General features: G+C 40.7%; 1 protein-coding gene across 2 annotated transcripts; it reads left to right on the forward strand.

Moving 5' to 3' along the window:
• Window positions 1-8,109: 8,109 nt before the first annotated feature.
• Window positions 8,110-17,778, forward strand: svopb (SV2 related protein b). Of its 2 annotated transcripts, none has more exons than XM_026173852.2 (16): window positions 8,110-8,242; window positions 8,450-8,580; window positions 8,929-9,014; window positions 9,095-9,193; window positions 9,312-9,383; window positions 9,475-9,599; window positions 9,708-9,771; window positions 9,857-9,982; window positions 10,067-10,195; window positions 10,301-10,374; window positions 10,707-10,783; window positions 10,869-10,973; window positions 14,639-14,750; window positions 14,863-14,944; window positions 15,050-15,139; window positions 16,425-17,778. In XM_026173852.2, the coding sequence occupies exons 1-16, from the start codon at window positions 8,181-8,183 to the stop codon at window positions 16,623-16,625; spliced, it is 1,635 nt and encodes a 544-aa protein (XP_026029637.2). In that variant the 5' UTR covers window positions 8,110-8,180; the 3' UTR covers window positions 16,626-17,778. The 2 variants fall into 2 exon arrangements, with proteins under 2 accessions (XP_026029637.2, XP_026029638.2); XM_026173853.2 differs by having other exon boundaries at window positions 16,472-17,778.
• Window positions 17,779-17,914: the final 136 nt, after the last annotated feature.

Raw genomic sequence — 17,914 nt, forward strand, 5'->3', positions numbered from 1 at the left:
GTTTTATTGAAGGGAACACAGGAAACTCTGATAGATTACAGTCTCTGCTTCCTTCAATAGGAAACCATCAATAATATAGTGAGTGCGCAACAAAGGAAGCTTCGCTCCAAATATGTATCTGTGTGCGGGGGCATGTGTAGATAGATGCAACATGGGTGACAAATTAAAGGAAAGACTGAAACCCTTGACCCCGACAGTGTCAGGACCCAGTGTTTCTGTTATGGGGTATTTTGGTGATGTACTTCAGGTACACTTGTTCCCTTGAAGGGAAGTGTTACATCTTATTTTTGTTTTGTTTTTTTAATTTGTAGTCTCCTTCAGGATTAAAATGCCACATCTCTCCAGCAATCCATTGGGTAGATGCATCAAAATCAACCCAATTCAACAACTATGTGAGACTTTAAACTAACGTGTTACATACAACATTCCTGTAAAATCTTCCTTTAATTAGTCCCTCAGTTTTCTTGTACTACAAACTTGATTATTGCGTCCATCCTTTAAAAGAAATGGGGAAAAAAACTGCACAAAGGTATACTTCAGCAAAAATGAGGAGATACTAATCACAGTAAACAACATCCATTTAGCCATCCAGCTGCTTGTCCAGTTTTAAGGTGGCAGTGGTGCCAGAGCCTATTCTTGACGTCATAGGGTGAAAGGCTGAGTCATCACAATAACACAGGCCTAACTCAGAGTGACTATTAGAATCACCAATCAATCTAGCATGCATTTCACTGGACAGTAAGAAGAAGAATGAGTAACCAGAGAGAATCCACCTTAAGCAAAATAATGAATTTAAACTTAACCAAAGTCAGCTATATGGTTTAATGACTGCAAAGCATGTAGAAGAGGTTTTTTTAAATAGAGATTGACAAAATTAAGATAGCTGAAAAAATGTCTGCAAAACAGTTTCCATTTTTAAAAATATATTTTTTTTTATCAGAAACATTTGTAAATATGCTTCTGTTTAGTTTCTATCAGACTCTGATTTAAGACAGTAGACTGAAATACAGTGGGGCAAAAAAGTATTTAGTCAGCCACCGATTGTGCAAGTTCCCCCACTTAAAATGATGACAGAGGTCAGTAATTTGCACCAGAGGTACACTTCAACTGTGAGAGACAGAATGTGAAAAAAAATCCATGAATTCACATGGTAGGATTTGTAAAGAATTTATTCGTAAATCAGGGTGGAAAATAAGTATTTGGTCACCTCAAACAAGGAAAATCTCTGGCTCTCACAGACCTGTAACGTCTTCTGTAAGAAGCTTTTCTGTCCCCCACTCGTTACCTGTATGAATGGCACCTGTTTGAACTCATCATCTGTATAAAAGACACCTGTCCACAGCCTCAAACAGTCAGACTCCAAACGCCGCCATGGCCAAGACCAAAGAGCTTTCGAAGGACACCAGGAAAAGTATTGTAGACCTGCACCAGACTGGGAAGAGTGAATCTACAATAGGCAAGCAGCTTGGTGTGAAAAATCACCTGTGGGAGCAATCATCAGAAAATGGAAGACATACAAGACCACTGATAATCTCCCTCGATCTGGGGCTCCACGCAAGATCTCATCCCGTGGGGTCAAAATGATCATGAGAACGGTGAGCAAAGATCCCAGAACCACACGGGGGGACCTGGTGAATGACCTGCAGAGAGCTGGGACCAAAGTAACAAAGGTCACCATCAGTAACACACTACAACGGCAGGGAATCAAATCCCGCAGTGCCAGACGTGTTCCGCTGCTGAAGCCAGTGCATGTCCAGGCCCGTCTGAAGTTTGCCAGAGAGCACATGGATGATAGAGCAGAGGATTGGGAGAATGTCATGTGGTCAGATGAAACCAAAGTAGAACTTTTTGGTATAAACTCAACTCGTCGTGTTTGGAGGAAGAAGAATACTGAGTTGCATCCCAAGAACACCATACCTACTGTGAAGCATGGGGGTGGAAACATCATGCTATGGGGCTGTTTTTCTGCCAAGGGGACAGGACGACTGATCCGTGTTAAGGACAGAATGAATGGGGCCATGTATCGTGAGATTTTGAGCCAAAACCTCCTTCCATCAGTGAGAACTTTGAAGATGAAACGAGGCTGGGTCTTCCAACATGACAATGATCCAAAACACACCGCCCGGGCAACAAAGGAGTGGCTCCGTAAGAAGCATTTGAAAGTCCTGGAGTGGCCTAGCCAGTCTCCAGACCTCAACCCCATAGAAAATCTGTGGCGGGAGTTGAAAGTCCGTGTTGCTCGGCGACAGCCCCAAAACATCACTGCTCTCGAGAAGATCTGCATGGAGGAATGGGCCAAAATACCAGCTACTGTGTGTGCAAACCTGGTAAAGACCTATAGTAAACGTTTGACCTCTGTTATTGCCAACAAAGGTTATGTTACAAAGTATTGAGTTGTATTTTTGTTATTGACCAAATACTTATTTTCCACCCTGATTTACGAATAAATTCTTTACAAATCCTACCATGTGGATTCATGGATTTTTTTTTTCACATTCTGTCTCTCACAGTTGAAGTGTACCTCTGGTGCAAATTACTGACCTCTGTCATCATTTTAGGTGGGGGAACTTGCACAATCGGTGGCTGACTAAATACTTTTTTGCCCCACTGTATAACAGCAGTAGTAGTAAAACCAGAAACTGCAAGGGCAGTCTCCTGTTGTTGGCACTCTGTAGGCATCTGTTATTGGATGTTTCACTGGGCAGCGAGTGCAGGGCAGGGATTTTCTGCCACTCAAAGGAAATCTGACCTTTGCTGAACACAAATCAGGCAGGAAAACCGAACTATGCTGCGAGAGGATGGAGAAAAAGCAAAGAGGCGATAGATAACAGGTTGGCTTTCTTGGCACACTGTCATCTGATTCAAACTGGACACTAAAAAAACAAAACAAAAAATGTGTAAACAAACAAAACACAGCAAGCTTGTATGAAATATGAAATGAGCACCTATTGTAAACATCACATTTGAACAGGAAAGTTTATCTGACTGGTTGACCATCACCCGAGAGGGCGCTCCATTGTCCCTATTTATCCAGTATGGTGCAGGATCCTGTTACCCAGCCACAAAGTGGCAGTTAGGCTCCTGAAAGAGATAGCACTCCTCGTGGGCCATTGACTGACACCGTGCATCACCCAGGGCAACACACATTTAAGGGGCTCCAGGTGTCTAAAGAAACCTGACCTTGAACAGGCCTCCACCACACCGGTCAAGTACTGTACCTCCTCTGTTGGTACTGTTTCACACAAGCAGCCGTAACAAGCCACAAAGCCACAGCGCTATCTTTGAAAACGTTCTTGCATTTCTGGCAAATAAAGATTTTACTAAAAATGCATTACTCATGGGGACAGTAAGCAAACCTTTTGTTTATGGCAGAACAAGTGAATACACAATTCACAGCCTTTTAGCCAACTGTTCACCTTGTCCTCTAACAGAGGAGATACTCTGTTATATTGATACGGATTAGCATATAGTGTCCAGTATTTACTGCCCGTATTGGTAGAGAGAAGAGCAAGCAAGTACTGCGTAGCTTTGATGCCTCTGATATTATACAACATATACAGCATATGGTTACAGTTGCACAGCATCATATTTAGTAATAATTTCTGGATTCTGTTCAAAACTGCATTAAGTTTTCTTTTCATCCTGTAACTTTAACTTTAAAACATGTCTTTACCCTTAGATGATTTATGTCTCGACACCATGAGAAATGCAAATGCATGAACACAAACACACACGCACACATCCACCACATCTTACTTGAAACCTATTTTAGTCTTTTTCTACACTCCTGGGGGAAGTATCGGCCTCTCAAGGCACTAAATGTGCCACTTTGCTGAGGAAGTCTTATGAGGCGTGTTTAGAGCTTTTTTGCCAAAAAACAAAAAAATATTAGAAAAAAAACTGTGAACTGCTCCATCAGCTGAAAAGAAGATTAATACAGGCTGTGTGAGGGGGGGGAAACAAAAAAACAGGGATAGCTATTACACCACCATATTCTGTGCCAATAAAATATTTGATATTACACAGTCGTCTTTTATTATGCTGGAGTGATCATAATAATCATAACACATCTTTAACCCTTAGAGAGAGACCATTTTTTTCTCATTTTGTCTAATTTTACTGCTCCAGTCATACAAACACTGCATGACTGTGGCTTTGACACAACTGCATCCAAGTTTAGTTACCTCCTTTACTTCCAAAGGCTTGTGCGTCATTGTTGGGTCAGTCTTTTGTGATGAACTTGATAAATCCAAATGTCACTGAACTTCAGTCCACATGTATGTAAGTCGGGCAGACACAGCCCAGGACAGCAGTTTTAGTAATTGAAGATTTCTTCCATAGTGCAGTTTCTTCAAGTCAGCACAGGTACGTAACCAGTAATAGATTCTCTGCTTTGATGCTCATTGGTCTCTAATCCACATACTGGCTTGGAGCTGTCCTGTTAACACAACTAGGGACAGACTGGCTTAAGAGGAGGAGGAGGTGGAGGTGGAGGAGGGTGGCACTGCTGCTTCCTGCAGGGCTGGAGTCCCTGCATTGTTGGTAATGAGGCCGTAATGAGCTGCCTGGCTATGGAAGGACTGGTCTACTTAAACTTTCATGGAGCAGGCAGCAAACACTCATTCAGCGCTTCACCTGAGTGTTGAACAGCTATGCTGTGTGTTTAAGGAAGATAGTGCATGCATGTAGATGCGTGTGTGCATGACTGTGTGTGCATGACTGTGTGTGCATGACTGTGTGTGCGTGTGCAGCTATGTAATACAAGGATGCAGTAACTTTATCCACCCAAAGACCCCTTCTCACCCTCCTCCCCACAAAATTACAGTGCAGGTATTCGATTACTGATCTTTGATTAGGCAGATGCATTTCAAACTAATTACTTGGTGCTCTATAGAGAGCGGATGATCACACCAGTTTGGAAAAAAGTTTTTAAGTTACACTTAAAAATTCTAAACTGATTTCACGTGATTATGTAAAGCAACGGCACTGATTTAATAAAGTTCCAATTACTTTTTGTTAGCTGTTGAAAAAATAAGGAGCCGAGAGCTGCAAAACATATCTGTAGTTAAATCTTAAACAAATATTTTAATGTGTTTGACCACTTTTTGTTTATGATTAAATTGACATTCACCGCATGTGGCTAACACACCGCTCCACCCTAAACAAGCCGGCAGGAAGGAGGTGTATGTGTATTTAATTTAATTTAATTTGTGCAGCACCAGGCTGACTGGAGAGAGATGATGCTGGAACTTGCACCAGTGAACATCCCCAAACTTTCCGATACACTGAGCAGTTTTATCATAATAGATCACATCTGCTGCTTCGGCGTCTTCTTTTTCCTTTGGGTCAGCTGGCTCGGTTGTGACACGTGTAACGTTGCCCTCTCATTCATTCTCTTTAAAATTTAACATTGCTTCCTCCAACCATCAACAAAGGCATCTTGCATTACTATCTGAAGATCGGAAGAATCGCACGGTGACATAAGAGAGCATTCTGGTAAAATGGCCATTAACATAATGTAATCCATTATGCAACAACTGAGAGATTTCTTTGAAGAGGATTCCTTATACACTGTGCCACAGAGGCCATGTCTTATGGAAAAATGACAACTCCTTTGCCATTTTATTCCTGAAGTGATTAATTTTGTCTCACACACAATTATGGTTGAAAATATTTCTTTCAAATACTTTTTTTTTAGCATTAAATCAATAAAGAAGTGAGAATATGTGTTTGTTTTAAATTGGATGCCTGACATTTAAAGAGCAGTTTTACACCTTACAACAAGAAAACAGAGATTTTACACTATCTATCATATGTTGTACAAGCAGGAGCAGTTCTTGTTATTTAAAGTTGCTTACTGTTATTGCCAGTGTCATAGCTGAGTTATAAAGCAAGCCTTGTTGATAAGATTCATTGCATCTCTTCAGCAACTGAACCAAGGTGATAATTCAGAATGACTCAGATCTGGTTTCTAAAGATTTGAAGGATGAGTGACCTCAGGTATCCTCAAAACACTGTTTGTTCAAATAAATGCTCACACACTATTAAACATTCAGATAATTCCTTATTCGTGTAAACAGATTGCTGTGACCAGGGCAGGACTCTGAAGGCCAAAACCAGCTGTGAGGTTATCAGTTTTAGAAGAGTTGCCTTCAGTGACACAATAAGTGAGCAGCAGCAAACTGTTTAAGGTATTTAAACACGACTGACTCTGCTAAACTAAGCGCTCATAGATCTGAAATGTTTTGTCTTTTTCGTAGATTTCAAAGCTTACCTTTTGCTCCATGCTGCAGTTCGCTGTGCAAGTCAGAGAATCTCAGCTGAGATTTTGTACTGCTCTGCGTGAGCCCGAGCACCCAGCTGACGAGGGGACAGTGTGGCACACTGTATATTCTACCTATACACTGTATTTACGGCCGTCCCATAATGCAGCAGCCTCAGCATGTCCTCACAGCGTCCTACTTTTCAACAGCTTTTATTTTCAGGTTGGCCTTATTAACTTACAAGGGTACTGAGAACTGAAGGAGTCAGCTACTCCCAACAGTCCGAACTATTCAAGAAGGTACTCTTTTACTTTTTAACCCAGCAGCTGTTCAAGTTTCACAACTAGTGTAATGTTTTCTATGTATGCATTTACATTTCAGCACTGTTATTTCAATCAAAGGTGATGAATAGTCTACTTAAACCTGTACTCAAAATGCAACCCTGAGCCCAGAGTCAGAGGAGCAGGGGGCCTGAGAAGTAGTCAAAGCTTCAAAAGCCCTTAGCAAGCCCCACAAGAAGATGAAGAAGAAGTCATAATTGGGTTTCTTCTCAGTGAGCTTCTGAAAATAAGCAGCATTATTTGACATGATGACAATGTGAGTGAACAGACAGCAGCATCCTTTCTATAGCATGACTGGCTTTTGGGTAGAGGGTGGACAGCACAACCTACTGTCGGCCACAGGTTATGACAGATACTCAGCTGCTAATGACTGAAGCGCAGTGCTGGTATAAATAAAGTTACTGTTGTAGGCTATATGATGTCACCTTCCTCTTGCTGAATCAAAGAAAGTCTTTGCCTGGCTTTTAGCTCCTATTCTTTCATAATAATAATAATAATATTAATACTTAAATACCACAAATTTAAATTTTGATGACCACATTAAAATCTATAAGTAGGCTATATGAGCTTTATTTTTCAAGTTTATGTGTTTGATTGATTGTAGTGCACTGTAATTATTTGCAGTAACAGGAAAAAGCCTGGCTCGGTGGTTTTATTTTTCTTTATATTATTACTTATAAGAAAATTTGCCGTTTGAACGAACTCCTGAGAACCGAGCTCTTGTCTGGGATGCACTTTTTAATTTCTCTGGTATAAATCTGAGATTAGCTGGATCTAATCCAAGCAGGAAATCGTTGCTTTGTCTTAAGTGTTTCCCAAAATGTGTTTATTTTACCTCACAATACAATAACATCAGCATTTCTTTCAACATTACAAATTGTATTGCATATAATCACTTGTTATTTATTTAAAGAAAACCTATCATTAATATATAATGTCATAAAGAACTATGTGCTCTTTTTGCTATCTGTCCATAAACGGTCTGTACCACCGAGTGAGATTAGCATCAAACTAACCTGCTCTCAGGTTAACCAGCTCAGTTTAGACCAATCAGGAAACTTGGAGTCAAGCTCCTAGGGGATCAGTTTACACTAGAGTAAAAAACAAATAAAACAAAACAAATAGAAACTTTAAAAAAAAAAAAACAAACAAACAACCACATAATGATGATATAGCATCAACTTGAAATGCAAAAAGATACTTTCATGATATGTTCTGGTCGATACCTTTTCTTTTTTTTTTAAATAAATTCTGCTTAGAACAACAAATAAGACTTCGTGGTGACATTAAAGTCTTGGAATATTTCTTCCGGTTCCTTTGACAATCTATTTAAAGATATTGATCAATTATGTGATAGTACTTCATTTTAATCCAATGGGGTCGCTTCTTTGACCCGAAGCCAGTTTGACAACACGGCACTTCTGCTTCCTGCTCTAACCCCTCCCCTCTCCGCCCTGCGGGTGTTGTTCTCTGATTGGGTGTCTCCTTGAAAACTTGAAGTGACTGCTCCAGCAGGTTTGTCCGCAAATCACCTGTGCGCTATGAGCTGGAACTCACAGCTCTCCGTGACGACAAAATGGACAACTGGCCCAAAACAGCTAAGATCTCTTACAAGCGCTGGAGAAACTCTGAACAGTGGTAAAGAGAAAAACACGAAAAATATGAGCTTTCTTGCTTTTGTAACCTCATCAAAGTTGTCTTGGCTGTTTCAAGGAAGGACCTGCTATGTTTACATACCGGAGTGTGAGCCACAGGGCTAAGTGCAAATGTATTTAACGGCAAACTTTGGTATGTCTGAAAGACAAACTTTTTTTTCATGTCTTCTTCTTGTGTGATGGCACTTAGGGGTGATGCAGATTTTGTGGGTCAAACTGATGAGGACCAGGGCACAGACGCTGAGATTTGCACCATAGCTTCAAATTTTGACGCAGAGGCTACGCAGTCTTCATCCGCCTCTGGGTCTAATAAACCCGAAGGTGTGTACAATATAATTGTTATTTTGTTTTAATTGTTGTGTGTGGATATGGGTTAATTACACATGAAAGTAGACTCATCTTATATTGGCCATGTCCTGTTTATAACTGGCCTAAAACATAAAAACAGAAGAACTGCTTTGTTTTAATCTGTTATGCATCAAATTTGATTTCTTTATTATATATTTTCACAAGGCAATGAAGTGTTAACGGTGCTGAAAAAACCTTGTGAATTTAGCACACTGTCCAAGATGTAAAATGACCTTTGAGTGTGTTATACTGAATAACATGCTAATGCCAGGTTTTGTTTCTGAGACTGATCATGCAGTGACCGATGTGTTTTATTAACAGAAACCTTTACAGTGGATGATGCATTGGAGGCAATCGGATTTGGAAAGTTTCAGTGGAAAATCTCTTTCCTCACTGGACTGTCATGGGTAATAAATCTTAAAATAAGTCCAAACAGCTTCATCAACGTGCAGATACTGCACATCTCTAACTGGATGCTGTCCCTCAGGTAGCAGATGCCATGGAGATGATGATCCTCAGCATCTTGGGGCCCCAGCTGCACTGTGAGTGGAGGCTCCCCAGCTATAAAGTGGCACTCATAACATCGGTAAAGTCTGTTTACCTTTTATTGCTTCACTAGAGATTTTTGATTATATAACATAGTCAATGACCTATTTATTTATTTATTTATTTATTTATTTATTTATTTATTTTTGTTGGAACAGGTGGTTTTTATCGGGATGGGGATCAGTTCACCGATTTGGGGAAATGTCTCCGACAAGTACGGGAGAAAAGTAGTGAGTCTCACATCTATGATTCTCATACATGATTTCATGAGGTTTGTAAATGATCTCATGTATTTCCTGTATATGTGTCTGTGCTAAACAGGGTCTGAAAGTTTGTATGTGCTGGACTTTGTACTACGGCCTGCTGAGTGCCTTTGCTCCAGCATATGGCTGGCTCTTGTTCCTGCGCAGCCTTGTGGGCTTTGGTATTGGAGGAGCTCCTCAGTCGTAAGTTTGATTCTTCCTTCATGCATAACAAGATACATCAGTAGTTCCTCAATGAGCAATATCCAAGAAAACAATATGAACATAAATAAAGATTTAATCTTGTTTTAGGGTCACGCTGTACTCAGAATTCCTTCCCATGAAGGCGAGAGGCATCTGCATTATGCTGATTGCGGTACTGCGGTCATTGTCTTATAAACTCTCTTTTGACAATATTAGCTGCACTGCACTATATCATCCTAACTGTTTGTCTGCATCAGGCATTCTGGGCAATCGGTGCTGTGTTTGAGGTCCTCCTGGCCTTGATGGTAATGCCTGATCTGGGTTGGAGGTGGCTGCTCGGCTTATCCACAGTACCATTGGCAATCTTTGTTTGCTTCTGCTTTGTAAGTATGGCTGCGATGGGTAGAGGTCCGCCAAAATAGAAAAAAAGTTGAAAGTAACTCAGCTCAGTTTTCTGTGTTGCAAAGTGGTTGCCGGAGAGTCCTCGTTTTGATGTGCTGTCGGGAAGACGAGAAAAAGCCATGGCAACCTTAACGCGCATTGCTAAAGAGAATGGGAAGACCCTGCCTCAAGGCAGGCTGATCGCTTATAATCAGGTGGGGATGAGATTTTATTTTTTCTGGATATGAATCTAAATATATACACTGCTTAAATGTTCAAAATAAAATGTCTACTTTCTATTTTTGTCTTTAATTACTCAGAATGAACGTGGACGGTTCAAAGATCTCTTTGCTCCTCAGTACTGGAAGACCACGCTGCTCCTGTGGTTTATATGGTTAGCTTAAGTGACACACTCTCTAAGATAAGCCTTCTCTATTTAAAGGGAGTCATTTTTAAATCAGTGGTTACCAGCTCGGCATCGTGGCCTTATTTTATCAAGTTTTCGATTTTTGTTGTTGTTGTGGCAGTTATAGCTTTACCATTACCACAGTGACTTGTATACAGGTAACCAGGAACGATACTTAAAATCCTGTGATGGACTGTGATGTGATTCCTAATGCAAGGGGGAGTAACAGTAGTACCTGATTGACATATTAAATGCTTTATTTTCAACTTCTCACAGAACTAATGTTCTAAAAAAAATGATCTTTTTACTTTTGTCAATAGGTTTTCCAATGCCTTCTCCTATTACGGGATTATCCTGCTGACAACTGAGCTGTTCCAAGCTGGAGATTTGTGCGCGAGTATGTTTACAGCTTCCTTTGTGCAGAGCTGCTTTTAATGTTTTCAATTGTTGAATTACAACAAATCCCAAATGCTTCCTTATAGTGACCCAAGGAGCCAAGATTGAGCCAGACTGCAGTCTTGAATGTAGATATTTAACGTCAGCCGACTACAAAGACCTTTTATGGACGACCTTGGCTGAGTTCCCAGGTAAAATACTCGCTGCTTGCAGTCTGTCAGAGGCGTGGTGTGCAGTTAAGTTGAAAGTCTGACAGCTGACATAGAGAAAATGTCCAATTTGTTTTTGGTAATTTCCCATCAACTTAATAGTAGTTATACTGTGAAAAAGTGGCAAACAAACAGTGAATTTGAAAACTATTACTGGTTTTCAAAATGTCCCTGTAATACTCTTTTCTTTTAAACTTTGATAAAGAAATGTATGTTTTTTAATCCGTGTTTAATTGTGGGCGTGCACCTTTCCTTTTGTTCATGTCCAGATCAACATGCAGTGTATTGATTAGTGGCTCTGAGCTGCAAGAGCTTAACAGTTAATCAGCTGGAAGCATGAGCATTTATTACAGAAGTGATTTTAGACTTCAGGTACAAATTAAAAAAATAAAAAAAGACAGCTGAAATTTAGGAGCAGCTGAATTGTGTGGCTTCATAAATAATTATAGTTAGAAATGAGACACAACACGACACCCTCAAGAGTGATGGGGATGGGCATGCATACGCGCTTCACTATATTTACTGGGCATAACATCAGTTTAGGCAGGTTGTGAAGTCTAGTTCGGCCACACAAAATAATAATTTTGTCTTTTTGAAAAAGACTGTTGCACTGTTATGTTCATTGTGAGGACTTAGACAGAGACAGCGATTATTCTCGCTTCCAGACACCACATGGGAGTGGTTCATCCTTATTCTACTTTTTCTAAATCCACAAGAGTATGTATTAAAGATAGATGAACCTACTATGACATCACTCATTTCTTAGGGAAGTCCCATTGTGAAGCTTCAAGATGGGCATTTTCTCTGTCCCCGTATTGGTGTTTTGACTGGGAAACACTCTGTGAGCCTCACGCCGAGGACATCAATGGGCTTACTGAGTGTATCACAGACTACATAACTTTCTGCACCGACTCCATTGTTCCAGCTCAGACTGTTCATTGTTACCCAAATAACAAGCCGTGGGTGACTAAGGACATCAAAGCCCTCCTCAACAACAAGAAGAGGGCTTTCAGAGGGGGCAACAAAGAGGAGGTGAGGAAGGTCCAGGTGTTTCTAAAGGACAAGATCAGAGAGGCTAAGGACAATTACAGGAGGAAGCTGGAGTGGAAACTCCAGCAGAACAGCATGAGAGAGGTGTGGAGGGGCATGAAGACCATCACTGGATTCAGGCCAACCAACAGCAGGGGAGCTGAGGGAGGTGAGAATAGAGCCGACGAGTTGAATCTGTTTTTCAATAGATTCGACACCACAGTGTCTGCTCCTACCCCCACAACCTCACCTGCAGTCAGCCTGGAATCCAGAGCCACACCACTGTGCCAGCCTCTCTCTTCACATGTTGCCTCCTGTGAGATTCCTGACACCCCTCCCCCACCCATCACCTTCACTCAATACCAGGTTGAGATGCAAATGAGGAGACTTCACTCAGGCAAGTCTGCTGGACCAGACGGAGTGAGTCCCCTTGTCCTCAAGGCCTGTGCCCCCCAGCTGTGTGGAGTCTTTCATAAACTGTTTATGCTGAGTCTGAGTCTGCAGAGGGTCCCGGTGATGTGGAAGACATCATGCCTCGTCCCTGTACCAAAGATGCCTCATCCCAGTGGCCCCCAGGATTACAGGCCCGTGGCATTGACCTCCCACATCATGAAGACCCTGGAAAGGCTCATCCTGGACCAGCTGCGACCCATAGTAAGACCACATCTGGATCCCCTTCAGTTCGCTTATCAGCCTCGTCTCGGAACAGAGGACGCCATCATCTACCTGCTCAATCGTGTCTACACCCATCTGGACCAGCCGGCGAGCACTGTGAGGGTCATGTTTTTTGACTTTTCCAGTGCTTTCAACACCATCAGGCCGACCCTCCTGGGTGATAAGTTAGCAGCGATGCAGGTGGATGCTTCTCTGGTGTCCTGGATTGTTGATTACCTGACAGGAAGACCACAATATGTACGTCTCCCACAGTGTGTGTCTGACAAGGTGATTAGCAACACAGGGGCACCACAGGGGACTGTCCTCTCCCCCTTCCTCTTCACCCTCTACACCACAGACTTCAGCCACTGCACAGAGACCTGCCATCTTCAGAAGTTTTCTGATGACTCTGCGGTGGTTGGATGCATCAGCAGGGATGATGAGACAGAGTACCGGGCTGTGGTCGACTCCTTTGTCACGTGGTGTGAGCAGAATCATCTGCAGCTCAACGTGGCAAAGACCAAGGAACTGATCGTGGACTTCAGGAAGACCAGGAAACACTTGACCCCTGTTTCAATCCAGGGGGTCAGTGTTGACATTGTGGAGGACTATAAATACCTTGGAGTACACATTGACAATAAACTGGACTGGGCTAAAAACACCACAGCACTTTACAGGAAGGGCCAGAGTCGTCTCTATTTTTTGAGGCGACTGAGGTCCTTCAACATCTGCCAGAAAATGCTGAGGATTTTCTATGAGTCTGTGGTGGCCAGTGCGATCCTCTATGCTGTTGCATGCTGGGGGAGCAGGCTGAGGGTCGCAGATGCCAACAGACTTAATAAACTGATCCGTAAGGCCAGCAATGTTGTGGGGATGGAGCTGGACTCCCTCAAGGTGGTGTCGGAGAGGCGGATGCTGTCCAAGATAAAGACAATGTTGGATAACACCTCCCACCCACTCCATGACATGTTGGTCAGTCACAGGAGCTCGTTCAGTGAGAGACTGAGATTACCGAAAAGCACCACTGAACGACACAGGAAATCTTTCCTGCCTGTGGCCATCTCCCTGTACAACGCATCCACTTAACACACTGTTTGCTGCTACAACTACACATGTTTCTTTTCCAACTATTTATTTATAAGTGACTTATGTATGTATGTATGTATATATATGTATGTATGTATATATTGTACTATTCTTAGTTAGCGTATTGTCTGTCTTGTCTTAATGTTGGTTTAAAATGGAGCACTGTAACAAAAAATAATTTCCCCCAGGGATCAATAAAGTATTCTGATTCTGATTCTGATGATTGAAACTGAATGTGAAGAGAGGAGTGAGAAACTGAGGAACACTGAACACTGGGCAATCTTTTCAAACGGCTGCAACATCTCCCTCTGTATAATCTGTGAATCTCTGAGATCCTGGACTGATATATCATAAAAATGGCGGTAAAAGCCGTCTCGACCGTACCCTGTAGTCTTCAACGGCAACGTCGCTGTTAGGCACCGCCCACATAAAAAAAGTATCCTGTATGATTAAAAGACGTGAAGCTAGCGTTTGAGCCCACAAAGTCATCAGGAAAGTGTTGACTGTGGATACAGTAAGAGTCCCTTGCACTGATTCCCTCTAGATTTCCATGCAACTATAAGTCTGTTTGCAACTACAGGAGGCATCCCCTGCTGGCCATTATACAGAATGCATGCTTAAACAATTCAATATCACTTTTCAGACCTCAAAGACAATCTTCAATACGCAGTCTACATACTGATAAAGCCTACTAAAGACAATGCTTTGACGTTTTTCAGTGATTTGAAGGTGGGCAGAGTATAGCATACAAACATGTACATTCTCAGAATAAAGAGAACGAGATACAAAAAAAGTGCACTTTAAGAGAATGACTCCATCTTTCAGTGTTGAGTGCAGTCGTTGATCTTTTTTTTTTTTTTTTTTGATGTTGCTTTTAGGTTTTTTAGTCGTCCTTCTACTAGTGGACTATATCGGCAGGAAGAAAAGCATGGCACTGTGTTTCCTCATGTTTTCCTTGTGTATTCTACCGTTATACGCTTGCATTGGGAGGTACGTTTGTTTTTTAATATCATAGTACGACAGCAGCTAACCCAAACATGCTTGACATTAAAACACCCAGGCTGATTTGTAACTCTTTTTTTTTTTTTTTTAATTAATCCAGGATAGCCCTTACCATCTTCATCTTCATTGCCAGAGCCTTCATCTCTGGTGGATACCAAGTTGTTTTTGTTTACACACCAGAAGTACGTATCACTTTTCAATTTAGCAGATTTTGTTTGTTTGTTTCTTTTTTCAGACAGGTCAAATTGGACAAACTGTACTCACTGACTTTTCTTTCTTTTGTTTAGGTGTTCCCTACAGAAAACAGAGCTTTAGCAATGGGAACGTCAAGTGCCATGGCCAGGTTGGGTGCCCTGATTACACCCTTTGTGGCACAGGTATGAAGCAGTCTCCTGTTTTTGTGTTTTTGAACAAGCTAATAAAATGTTTTCGGTAAATTTTGTCCAAATCTATCTCCTAAATGAAATTCTTTTTTTTTTTTTAAGGTCTAAGATGTTAGGTTCTCTATTACATGTAACAGCAATAGTACAATGCATACATACAATGGCCATGTTGTTAAGTAAACCTATTCAACTATTTATTGGCATAAATGTCTAATCAGCTAATCATGTGACATGTAGGCATGTAGACATGGTCCAGATGGCCTGTTAAAGTTCAAACCAAGCATCACAATGGAGAAGAAACATGATTTAAGTGACTTGACCGTGGCATAGTTGTTGGTGCTGTCTGTATAAGAGGAACCTACTTGTTTTATCTTCTTGTGTTGTGGTTTGTTTGATTAAGTGTGTAATAGCTATGGACGAGGTTGATGCAAATGGGTGTTCTTGTTTAACAAACAGAACAAACCATTTGTTACAACTGACCATTTCCATCCCTTTATGACCACACTGCCGTCTTCTGATAGCTCCTTCCAGCTGGGTAATGTCACCACCATGTTACAAAGCTCATCATCTCAAACTGGCTCCTTAAACATGACATTGAGTGCAATGTACTCAAATGACCTCAGCACCTTTTTGGATGTGAGATTCACATTATGGATGTAGATGCTGCCAAATCTGCAGCAACTGCGTCATGCACGTGCCAAAATCTCTGAAGAATGTTAAAGCAAAAGAAGGTCAAACCCAGTACAAGCAAGTGTATGTCCGGTTATTCTAAATTTTGAATCAGTGTGACCCGTTTTCAACTCGGCTGAATAATATTATTTGGCATCCAGCGTGGCAGCGATAATTTCCATACCTCATATTGGATATTAAAAGCATTACAATAGGCCTCTTAAATTAAACTGTGAATTGAAATGTCTGCTCTTACTGTTACTCACCAAAAGACAGTATCTATATCACTGAGGGCTAAAAACAAGTATCCAAGAAAAATAATCAGTGAAACTGTGTGAGGTGGGATTACGTAATGCATTGCTTACATGTTTGTGAATCTGCATCTGTGTCATTTCGACACACCCAAGTTTTGGAATTTTCTCCATGGTTTTACTAGAGTTCAAAAACCAACATTGTTGTCAATGATTATTTAAAGAATGTCATAAACTATATGATAGTTTGACAATATTGTGACTTGTGGTAGATTTAAATTAGTCCAGTCAGGCTCTTTATTATTTAAGAGGTGTGTTTTTCTCTGTTTGGCCTCTCACTTTTTGTGTTTTGGTTCTAGGTGTTGCTCAGGACGTCTGTGTATTTGACTCTGTCGGTGTATTGCAGCTGCTCTCTGCTGGCTGGCGTTGCATCTTGGCTCCTGCCCATCGAGACATTGGGAAGGAATCTGCAGGAGTCCAGTCTCGACCAGGAGACTGCAGGGCAGACGACCTCCACCACCAGAGAGTCAGATAATACAACGGGCTCAGCGGACCAGTGACGGATGAGGCAGGAATATAATAAAAAAGAAAGTGTAAAACCTGTTCTCCCACCTTCCAGTCTCCTGCAGTTACGTTGGTTGTCAGTTTATGGGTAGACTCATCTGCGCAACGATGGGTGAAGAACAGCAGGGGGGACTCTCGTTACAGACGGGGAGTGACAATTGAGGCTTGGCCTAATGAGAGCGGAAGAACACTTGTTGGACTGGTTTGTTTACTCAGTCTTCCACTCAGGCCATAAGAGGCAACAGAGGGACATTCTGGAAATATTAATGGCTTGTCCCCATGCTGCCGATACAGGAGGTCTATGGCTTTACTCAGTGTGGGTTCAGATTTGCTCTTTGTATTTATTTGTGTGTAAAGTAGAATGTAAAAGGATGCTTTCTTCCTCACAAGTTCTAGTTGCTCACAGTTGTGATCTTTATAAAAGATTAATTATTTAAAGGAGGCACATTGAGCAAATTTAAAAACGTGTATGTCAGCAGTCTTAGATATAGGATTGTCTTTAAAAAAAATTATAATAATTAAATCGGCAGTGAAAATAATCGTGTTGCAACTCTAATTAGTTAACAATTATTCTAAAAAGTAAAATTCTTTTGAGCCCATTTTTAGTTGTAGTCTGGGGTGATGTGGAGGACAAAAACAGCTAAAAATAAATCTACATAAACAACTCCATAAATGGGTAATATGACATTGTATGTATAAAAAGCCATACATTTCATTTGTACCTAGTATCTGTTTCAAGTTTATATTTAATTGATTCATATTTAAATGTATTTATTTAGACATACTTTATCCTTTACTTCCCGCTTTCTAAAACCTAGCATCTACATTTTTTTTCTTATAGATTTTTTTTTATACTTTTGTTGCATCAGTATGCAAATGAGGGAAATACACTTCATTATTTGCAGTGAGAAATGGGGGGGAATAAAAATGTATACATATTTGTAGTTTTTAAAAAATAAATGGTAAACATGTGCATTTTTTTTGACAAAAATTATGAAAAATTAAGCATTAATTTACTTGACATTTTATAAAATTAATATTCATTTTTATGTATTATTTTGGTACATTTTCTTACCAATGAATGCAGAAAGGTTTTCTGTAATATTTTCATCTATAAATATTATATAATAAATATAAAATTAATCGGTTTTTGTTGTCTTAAAAACGTCCTCTCACAAACACTATGTTTCATAACGTGAGCACATTTTTATAATTATCATTAAATATCGTGAATATTTGTTTTTGGGAGTTCCTAGTCTGGCCTGTCACCTTGACAACATTGGCC

The sequence above is a fragment of the Astatotilapia calliptera genome, chromosome 7 (assembly GCF_964374335.1).
Source record: "Astatotilapia calliptera chromosome 7, fAstCal68.1, whole genome shotgun sequence".
Lineage (NCBI taxonomy): Eukaryota > Metazoa > Chordata > Actinopteri > Cichliformes > Cichlidae > Astatotilapia > Astatotilapia calliptera.